At 54.7% G+C, this 10,371-nt stretch overlaps 1 protein-coding gene across 3 annotated transcripts in view; it reads right to left on the bottom strand.

Moving 5' to 3' along the window:
- TBX4 (T-box transcription factor 4) overlaps window positions 1-6,127 on the bottom strand; it is a 32,724-nt gene extending 26,597 nt beyond the window's left edge. For 2 of the 3 annotated variants that reach the window (XM_032279311.1, XM_032279310.1), the window contains exons 1-2: window positions 1,847-3,031; window positions 895-989 (exon numbers count right to left, since the gene is read on the bottom strand). In XM_032279311.1, coding sequence (XP_032135202.1) covers window positions 895-989; window positions 1,847-2,554 — 803 coding nt within the window. In that variant the 5' untranslated portion in view covers window positions 2,555-3,031. Of the gene's footprint in view, window positions 1-894; window positions 990-1,846; window positions 3,032-5,935 lie in introns of those variants that run through there. The other variant, XM_032279312.1, reaches the window with a different exon arrangement.
- Window positions 6,128-10,371: the final 4,244 nt, after the last annotated feature.

Below are 10,371 nucleotides of genomic sequence, written 5' to 3' on the forward strand. Positions count from 1 at the left end.
CCAATTATGAGACACATCCAGGCAAAGGGACATTTTCACACCTAATCTGTCCCCAGGGACCGAAATCAAGTGTGTGTATGTGGAAGGGGCAGAGTGGGTGGGGAGGGAGTTCCTGAACCTGAACTTGCCAGCGTCTCTGTCTACAGCAATCCGCCTTCACCTGACAACTGCTCTCCTCCACACACCTGCCCCCACCCCAGACACCCGCTCCACTGAATCTCTCACTCCCCCGCCTGTGAATATGCCTCCTCTCATCCTCTCCTCCCTGTTCTCTCCCACAGACACCAGCGCATTTTAAAGATGTTTCCACTTTATAAATCATCCTTCTCTGGCAGCCACCGAGAACCGCTCTCCCAGCAACACATGCGTAGCCCGAAGTGGTGCTTTCCCTTTGGCCAGAGACGCGGATGGAAACGGAAGAGTTGTGCCCCTGAGATGACAAGCTTGGGGTTCCAGTCACTCACGAAAATGTATGAATACTGAACAGCAAAGTCCAGTTTCCTCTCCCCATCTACTGATAGGCATCTCAGGGTCCCCAATCAATGCATTCCCAAGAAACCTTCGCAGGTCCTCGAAGAGAGGAGGACAAAGCAGCCCCCCAGGGGGCCAAAGTGCTGCAACTGGGACTTTGGGCTTCGCGATCCTGTTTGCATTCATTTGCATAGCGCTGCCCCTCCCCTGGGTCTTCCACCGCAAGGCCCGCGCGGCTGCGGTGGCCCCCAGTGGGCTTTGGCGGCCCAGTCCCCAGCTGCGGAGGGAGGTGGCACTGAGGCCGGAGGAGGCAGAGAGGACTCCCACAGGCCACCAGGCCGGGCCCAAGAGGACTTCTAAGGGACCCCCTGGCCCTCGTTGCTCCCCACCGCCATCCCCGGAAGTAAATCTCCCAGCGCTGACCTGCCCGCCTTGGTGATGATCATCTCGGTGCCCGCCTCGTGGAACTTCTTCCAGAGTTCCTTCTCATGCAGCCCCACCTTGATGTTCTCGATGGTCTGGGGATGGGAGGGAGAGGGACTCGTGTCTGCCTGGCCCAGGGCTCCACGCGGAGCCTGAGGAAAGAAGAACCAGACCCGAAAAGCTGTGCGGACCCCTACCCGCCCGGAGCTCACGCCTCCAGCTTTCCTTTCATCGAATGATTTTGAACTATTCGTGAATTTAAAATAATCAGCCGGTGGCTAAAACACCCTCCTTTGAAGATGCACCTACGGAGGGACCCGCAGAGGACACATAGTGGCCAGCACAGGTTAGACGACACTCCTGCACACTCATGAACATTTCCGTGGCGGGCCACCGCCACAGGCTCGAAGGGCAGACACAGACAGGGAGAGGCGCACGCACCCTCGGCCAGGCTCACGCCTGCAGATAGTGCACATAGATGCCCAGGCGGCATCCCGCACGCTGTGATCGTCCGATTTTCACTGTGAAGTCCCTCGGCGATGTCCGAGAGACCTCGGAGCCCCACAGCGGCTCCTCTGCGCATCTGCGGGGTCGCTTCCTGCTGCCCTCCGCTCAGTCCCAGGCCCTTTCCGGGTTGTTGGGGCTGGACACTTGGTCCTGGCTGGCTCCGGTGCTCCGGGGGTCTCCCTCTCTCTTACTCCCTCTCTCATCTATCTCTGTCTCTATCTCTAGCTCGTTCCAGAGTAGCCCCGAGGGCTCAAAGTGGAGAAGGACCCAGAAGGCAGAGAGCGAGCCCTGCCCAGTGGAGAAGGAATAGGCAGACCGTCCTGAACCCACCCAGGTTCCTACGAAAGCGCGTCCTGCCGACAATCAGACAGAATGACCGACACAGGCGGCCCCGCCGCAGGCAGACCGATGCCCGACTTTTACCCGACGGCTGGCGCAGCCCTACCTGCTCCGCGGTGGCGGCGGCGACGTCGGCCCCGGGGCCTGGGGGGCTGCCTAGCGCGGCTCCGCTGAGACCCGGTGCTGCCAGCGCGGGCTCGGGGACGTTGGCGGCACTGGCCTCGCCGAGCGCTGGGCCCGGGGCCCGGAAGGCCTCCTCGCTCTCGGACAGGCCTTTATCCTGCAGCATCTCCTGCGGGTACAGCACACAACGAGTCACTCGCTCAGGTCCACGCTCACCAGAGGCCCCGTGGCCCTCTCCAGCTGTTCCAGGGGCTTCGTGCGGGGCGCTGAGGCTGCCCTGGCACACGTGGACCCCGCCCCCTCCTGAGCTGGAGGAGGGAGCCTGCATGGAGGGCAGGTCCCTCGCCTCCTCCCTTCGGGCTGTGGACCTGGGAGGGTCTGCGCCAGTCCAGTGTTTGCCTGCCCCTGGGTGTGGGGTTCTGTGATGAGTAGGTCTGGAGGAGGGACCGCCCTCTCGGCATTGCCCCAGCTGCACCCCGAGTCCCTCCCTCCTACTGGGCTCAGGTGGAGCCTGAGGCCTGGGTCTCCTCGGCTGTTCCCCAATAACTGAGGTCCAGGTCTCTCTGTGGGTCCCAGGACAGCCAGGACACTTCCTGGCCATGTAGGAAAGGAGAGCCAGGCTTCTGCAGCTCCATACCTGTGTGCAGAGAGGGCCTCGGGCTGGGCGGCCTCTCAGGCTCACCTCACCCATCTGCCCTCACCCAACCTCTCAGACAGCACTGAGGCAGAGACTTCCTGAACCAAAGGTTTCACTCCAGCACACTCGTCGTCCACAGACACCCTCTTCCCATTCTAGCACAAACATCCTCACACCCAAACACAGCCCCTCACACAGCATCCCATTCGCCTGAGCAGCCACACTCTCCTGGGTGACTGATCCAGACCCTGCCCTTGGCCAGGGCCTCCCTGCCTGACGCTGGCGTTCGCACCACCAGCTCACTCGGGCACACTTTAGCGCCACAGGGCTCTGTTTTGGGCCTAAAGACCCACACCCTTCCCAGCCAAGGACCAGGCCAGTAGGCTGGGCCCATTCACAGGAGCCACTTAGCCCTGCCTGGGACAGCCACATTTCTCCGGGTGCCTTGGCCGATTCACTCGCCTACCCAGGTGTCTGCCCCCTGCCCGAAGCAGGTCCTGGGGCATCCAGATGAGAGCCCAGCCTGAGAGACCCACCTGCCCGCATCCCTCAGGGGCGTGCCCGCTCCCTCCGCTGCCTCTTTCCACCTCCCGCTCTTCCCCATCCTGCCGGACCTGGGCGCTCCAGTGGGGCTTTCTGCAGGTCTGAGGGCCCCTCTTGGGGCCGAATGCCCCGCCTTTCTGCCTTTCTTATCCTACCTTCTTCGCGTTCTCCCCGGGCCCTCTGGGAGCATCCCCGGGCTCAGGCCTCTCGCCCATTCTGTTCCGAGGCCTCCGCATCCCCGGCCTAGACTTCGACTCCCAGGGCCTCGCAAAGTAAACAAGCCAAGTGCAACCGAGGAGATAAAAAGGGGCCGGGGCCAGTCCGGGTTGGGAAAAACCCATAAAGATAAGGCTGACAGGCGGGCCGGTATTCGGCTACAGCCGCAGGGAGTGAGACTAGGTGGACACGGTCAGCGCCAGCACCCGCCTCCGGCACGTGTGAGCGGGGGCGCCGAGCCTCTGAAACGCAGGAGTCCCTGCACAGGAGGCCGCTGCCTTAGTCAGGTAGCTGCCTGCTCGGGCCAGCGCGCTGGGTCCGACTATGTCTGGGGCCCCAGCGGGATTGGCGCTAGCGATCGATCGACCGGCTGGTCCCACGTGTGGCGGCTTGCGGGATGCGAGTCGGAGGCGTCTCGCGGATGGCCCGCATGGTCACGGGGTCCTCTGTGGAGCTCTCGTCACACCCGGAGCCGTGCAGGGGAGCTCTGCGGCTCGTGCCCTGCGCTCTCAGTCCTACGTGTTCGGTGCTGCCCCGTGAGGAGCTCCTTCACGGCCCCTGTCCACCGACGCAGGTCCCGCAGCTCGGACTGGGGACGAGGCCTGCGCGGCGCTCTTTCCCCGGCTCCGGGTTTGCCTCTTCCTTTTCTCTCGGCCACGAAGCCACTTCCTGACCTCGCCACAGCTTGCCCCCTCCGAAGCTCCCCATCAATTTCATTTTTTTCCAGCCCTGCGGCCGTCCCCGCGGTCCTCTCAGACCTCGAGCTTGGGCGCGTTCAGACGCCGGCACCGCGGGATCCCGCACTCAGCCCTGGCCGCGGTCCGCGCTCATCCTTCACGTCCACTCCGTGGCTGGCGCGGCCCGCAGCCTCCGCTCCCTTTGCGATGGGGTCCATTGCTTTCAGCCGCCTCGTTTTGCAAAGAGGACAGGCTTTTTCTTTTCACTGTTAGGTTACTAGTGATATGTGTCTTGCACTGGGGGAATTGTTATTACTTCATACAGTTTTTAAATATTTTAATTGTCCTTATTATCAGAGTAGTATTTTGGTCAATTTGGGAATGTTGAGAATATCCTACCTCGTGGATTATGACTACTTTGTATTTTTAATACTGCGTGTTAAAGCCCTGGTTTGATTCGTTAGTTTACCGTTATTACATTTGTTGTTTTCCTGTCACTGCTCCCTCATTTCAGGGCCGCCTGGCACATTTATAATACTATCACCAATATCGAGGTGACGTAGTGTTCCAATAGGTCACGGTTAATCTATTATTATTTTTTATTTTTGCGTTGTATCCCTAATACGTTTCTGCTGCTTGCTCTTCATTTGGTTTATACTTTGTCACGCTGTTTCAATAACTTCTTGTTTACTGTAAGTTGTCATATAATTGTTCTCAAAATTCATGTTAATTTTCTTCACGTCTTTATAATACTTTTTGTTATCTAACCACAATTTGTTTTGTTAGGCTTGCTCATAACGCTCCAGGTATTATTTTTTCCACACACCCTGACAATATCTTGTTACTTTGTAATTATTTGTAATGTTACAGATCTTAATTTGCTGGTTATTTTTCATCACATCATTACCTCTTGTTATTTTGCCATACTTTGCAATATTGCTGTAGCTCTTAATACTCTGATTATTTTTCATCACATTGGTACAATACTTCTTATTAATCAACCATTATTTATAATGTTCTTGTGACTATTCATACATTGGTCATAAATTGTCATATTACTCCAGCAATTCTCGTTAATATGCCTTTATTTATATTACTGTATACTATATATTACTAAGATTTTAGTTAATACTTGTTTTAATAGTTCACTATAGTATCAATAATACATTATATTATTCTATTACTACCACTAATAGTATTTCCCTTAATAGTATTTTCATTGTTCATCTTTCTCCTATAGTTTTTTAGTTTCCTACATTTCAGTAATTTGTTACACTATTACTATGTGTTGTATTAATGCTATTGGTTTTAATACAACAGTCCTTAAATTGTTCCTCTATTTAGAATTACTTTGTCTTTAATCCTTTTAAAACTGTGATTACTATTTTCACTTGATTCTGAAAGTGACTATGATTTTATTATTTGAAAGTTCACGTGTATATCAGTTATGCCATTGGCCCTTTCTTTGGTAATTGCTCACATTCTCATAATCTTTAATCATAGACCATTATTTATATATAATGCTCCTTGTTTTAATTTTGACTATCTTGTTGCATCAAAGGCTCTGAGTCCAATGTTCTGATCACACATTTCTACACGGATTTTCGCTTCAGTACCCGGCCCTCTTTCTTGGCCTTGCATATTCATTCTGCAAACACCAATTTCCAGGGCACCTCTCCGCCTGTCACGGCTTAGCCCTGTTCTTAGGGTGCTGGCGCTACCCTTTCTAGACTCTTGGGTCCCTAGACCCAATTCGTCGCGTTACTCAAAGAGAAGGGCTTGTGCCCCAACTACGGGTGTCCGGCCGAGGCGGCAACCCGACCGAAGGCACTTCGCGCCGCCTTCCTGCAACCTTGACCGCCCCCGAAGTTCTTCCCCAGGTCGCGTTACTCACCCCTTTCCAGCTCATCCTCCCCGACCCTGCAGCCTAACCCTGAACCCCTGTGGCCCCAGCCCCGCACACCCAGCTGGTCCCCACTCGGCTGGAACCGACACTCACCCTAATTGCGGTGCCGCATGCGGAGGCAACAACGGCCCGAGGTCCCCTGCAGACTCGGGTCCGAGGAGCGAGGGCCGGCCGGCCGGGCCTCCGACTCCGTGGCGCTGGGTCAGGGTCCCGCTGCCCGCCGTGCCCTCGGGGCTGGACACATCCCGGCTCTGGAGCGGGCCCTTGATCTCCTAGGCTGCACTTTGGGGCCTCAGCTCCCTCCTCCTCCTCCCTCCCTCCCTCCGGGGCTGCTCCCCCCTCCGCGCTGACGTCGCCGCCGTCAATCAGCCCGCGCCCGCTGTCCCCCAGGGAGGGGGGCTCCAGGGTTCCCCGGCGTCGTGGTCCCGGGGACCCCGAGCCCTACGCGAGCCGCCGGCGCCTCCACCGCGCGGCCCAGTGCCCTCCCCTTGGCCCTCGGGCCCCGGGGCCCGGGTAGGGGCTGGGAGCCCGGCATGGTTTAGATTAGAGCGGCGGCAAGCGAGGACCAGCAGCCGCGCGGCTCTCAGCTGTGGCTCGGCAACCAGGAGGGCTCGCCCGGCCCCGCCGTGCCCGAAGAATGGGGAGCTCCACGGCCTGGCTTGGCCCCGCTGCCGGCGCCCGATTCCAGGCAGCGGCCTCCACCGACCCCCGGCCGCGGGCTCCCCGAGCCCAGCTCCCAGCCGTACGCGCAGTTCGTTTGGGAGCCCGGGTCTCGAGGTCGAGGCGCACACGCGCCTCCCAGGCACACGCTCTGCTTCCCGACCATGCCCACCACGCGGCCTCGCACCTCTAGGCCCGGGCACGCTCAGGGCGACCTGGGCACCGACTGGTCTGGGCGCGGCCCCTCTGCTCACCCGCCCTCCTTGTCTGGCCGAGGGGGCCGCGGGCGCTGGACCCGGCCTGGCTCGCCTCGGGAGTCGGCCGCGGAGGTCAGGGGTGAAGACCAGGGAGGAAGCCCGGCGGCCTGGTGCGGGGCGGAGGCGGCGGGGAGGTGCTGGGTCGGCCTCTGAGTCGGGGCCGAGTCCGGCTCAGGCCTTGACTGAGCCCAGGCCTGGCTGGAAGGTGCCAGGCTTGGCAGAGCCTCCTGGAGAAACTGCGGCCCACGGCCAGGATTCCGCGGCAGCTCCTTGAGATCTTGGAGAGCTGAAGAGGAAGCCCAATGCCTGCCCTGATCTAGGAAATGGAGACTGGGGAGCGTCCTGCACCGAGCCAGCCGGTTCTTCCTGCCTCAGAAAGGGAGGCCTGCTCAGCGCCTACACCTCCCTGCCCAGCCTCTACCCCTGTTTCTCTCTGTCTGTCTGTGCCTGCCACAGGACTCTGCAGTTCCACTGGCAGACAGACCCATGTGGACCCCAGCCTCTGCCCCAGCCTCCCCGCCTGTCATATGCCCAGAAACCTGGGGCAGGAATAGGCCTGCCCACCAGTCTGTGAAGGCCCCAGAATTTTCATCAAAAAGGATCCCCAGAGTGGTCCCTCAGCGCTTAGCTCGGGCTGCCTCCATCCCTCCACCTGTGTCCTCAACCAGCCTCTGTCTCTTTCCGGATTCTGACCTCAAAATCAGCTTGAAGGGAAGGGGTTGGGGAAATTCTTTTCCTGGGTGGGTCTGACCCTGTTCTAATGCTAGGAAATGGAAAGCCAGCATCAATGCCTCCTTTACCACCCTGCACTCAAAGATGGAAGCAAAACGCCAACTTAGAAAAGCCAGTTGCTGCTGCTGTCAGGAGCCTGAAAACCAGCTCATCAGTGCGCCACTGCTCAGGTCCCTAGTACCCTTACAGTACCAGATCCCACCACCCCATCACCACTCTTATGGAGCCTCAAACCAGGGAGGGGAAGTAATACCTAAGAGGAGTGGAGACGTTGGATCCTTCCCAATCCTTCGGACTCCTAGAACAGAGAAAAGGAAGGCCCTGGCATTTCAGGCGATGCCTGGGGAGTCGTGTTTCCTGTGGTAGGGAGATCTGGATGACATGCCACAGCTTCTGCTCGAAAGCCCCCTCCCAAGCCCTCTCCAAGAGCCTGTAGGGAAATCCCTTGCAAATAAATAGTATACAGACTAACCAACCAACTACTGTGCGAAATGGTGAACACGGAAGGCAGTGAATCACCAGGTACTACGGGAAGACTAGAGTTAGGCCAGACTCTGGAAAGAATTTGTTGACAATCATTGGAGGACGTTCCTAATGAGACCATCTAGTATAGCTCTTTAATTAAAAAAAAGCTAGACTAGAACCTTCGTATATGTGCAAGTCTTTCTAGAGACTCGTGGCACACAGTCTAAATTAATATCAACATGTTCATGATGACGTGGAGAAATGAGATATGGAAGAAACAGGTAAGGTTTTGGCACTGAAAAGGAAGGGGAAAACCAGCCACCAAGTGAGTAAGCGAGAGAGGCTCTGTATGCACATTCCCCATTATTAGAATGGAATACCTCAGTCCACTGACTCTAAGACACACATTTTTTACATTCTGATAACTCTGAAACTGGGATGCATCTGACAGTTAATTGTGTGTCATAGTTTAATTAGCAGCGTTTTTTCTTCTTAGTTCTATGTAAAATAATAGAAAAGCTTATAATGAATGCTGCATAGTATTTGCTGAAAAAGAGCCTGTGTGGAAGAGGAAAAGACCAGGTATTTTTTTCTCCAAAACTACTTTGAGGAGTTCCAAGTATAAAAATCTTCCTCAACTAGCTAAACAAATAAATGACGTACCACGCATCTGTCACACTGATTTGGGTTGTCTTGTGAGAAAGTGCTCAGGTTTGGTAACAGGCTGACCTTAGTTTTGAAATCTGGCTCTGATTCCTTGCTCACCATTTTGCAGCTAGGTGACCTTGGGCAAGTCCCTTAATTCCCATAATAAAATAGGGATGATTACACCAACCTCCTAGCTCATTGTCAGGATTGCCTAAATTAATGCCCGTAAATGCCTGGCATGTGGTAGGTGGCTGATAGAGACTACTCACAAGTATTTCAAAAATAGATTCTACCTTTCTCCTTTCCCCAAAAGGCTGTAGAGGGGCCCAGGGGCCTTGGAGCCGTTCCGTGGTAGGTGGTGCTAGGTCATGTCTTGCAAGGCAACCTGTGTCTGCCTCCAAGCCGGGGAGGAGACGGGGCCCAGCCCCCCACAGGGAGGTGCTGGGGAGGAGGGCTAGAGGGAAACAGTGTCTGTGTAGCATGGCTGAACATAGAAAGCTCTATTGTGGGAAAGCAGGAGGGGTGGCCCAGCCTCAGCTGCTAGTGTGAGGGCTGGGAAGGGAGCGGGTGTTCTCTATGGCCCCCAGGGAGGGGAGGGGGTGCTGCTTGCTGACTAGCCCACTTCTGGGCTACGATGTCACAGGGCTGGTGGCTGGGGCAGCTCTGGGGACCAGCAGGTAATGTGATACGGCCGCTGTGGGCAGCAGCAAATATAAAGCTGGTGAGGTTAAACAAACAAACAAAAAAACCCAAATAACCAAAATTAGCTAATAAAAACACAAGTAGAAAAACACATTAGGATCAAGGAAAAAGGAGAAAGTATACATGCTATCACTAAATGCTGACAAAGCTATTAGAATTGAGAATAAAATCTGGCTTATGAGCAGCAGAGCAAAATGGTAGCTCTCCATATCAGAAATGTGGCAACAGTAAGTCTTTGGTGAATGGTGAAGGAACAGACTTTGTCCTGGCCCTAAATTTTCAAAGTAGATTCTTGGCTGAGTGCGGTGGCTCACGCCTGTAATTCCAGTACGTCGGGAGGCCAAGGTGGGCGGATCATTTGAAGTCTGGAGTTTGAGATCAGTCTGGCCAACATGGTGAAACCCCGTCTCTACTAAAAATACAAAAATTTACCAAACATGGTCACGCACTCCTGTAGTCCCAGCTATTCAGGAGGCAGAGGCAGGAGAATTGCTTGAACCTGGAAGGCAGAGGTTGCGGTGAGCCAAGATCACACCACTGCACTTCAGCCTAGGAGACAGAATGAGACTCTGTCTCAATAATAATAATAATAAAGTAGTTTCTCATGTAAATGTTTATTGTTATATCTGTACAGTGTTTTCTCATTTACAAAGTGGTTTCACAGCTGCTATCTCATTTGATACTGAATTAACTCTATTTTGTCTCTATTTAATGGATTCATCCATCCAAATGTTTACATAAAATGCTTACTATGTGTTAGACACATAAACAGGAGGAAAGGCCAACTGACCATTCTATTAGTTACCCAACTGATTGACTAACCCGTCACTAACTGCAAATTCATTAATGAATGAATTTGCAAACTGACTAATTAGTCACCTAAATAATCAATCCCAGAGACAGCAGGGGCTACAGGATAAGTGGGGAATGCCAGTCAGCACAGTGAGGTGGCTCCCTAGAGCCTGGGGTGACTTTGATTGAGGATGACCTTTTGTTGGAGGATGGACTGGCACCATAGTATAGTAAAAAGCAATTACAATTAAAAAAAAAAAAAAAAAAAAAAAA

Source organism: Sapajus apella, unplaced genomic scaffold, assembly GCF_009761245.1.
Source record: "Sapajus apella isolate SASKATOON/1434 unplaced genomic scaffold, GSC_monkey_1.0 scaffold12, whole genome shotgun sequence".
Taxonomy (NCBI): domain Eukaryota; kingdom Metazoa; phylum Chordata; class Mammalia; order Primates; family Cebidae; genus Sapajus; species Sapajus apella.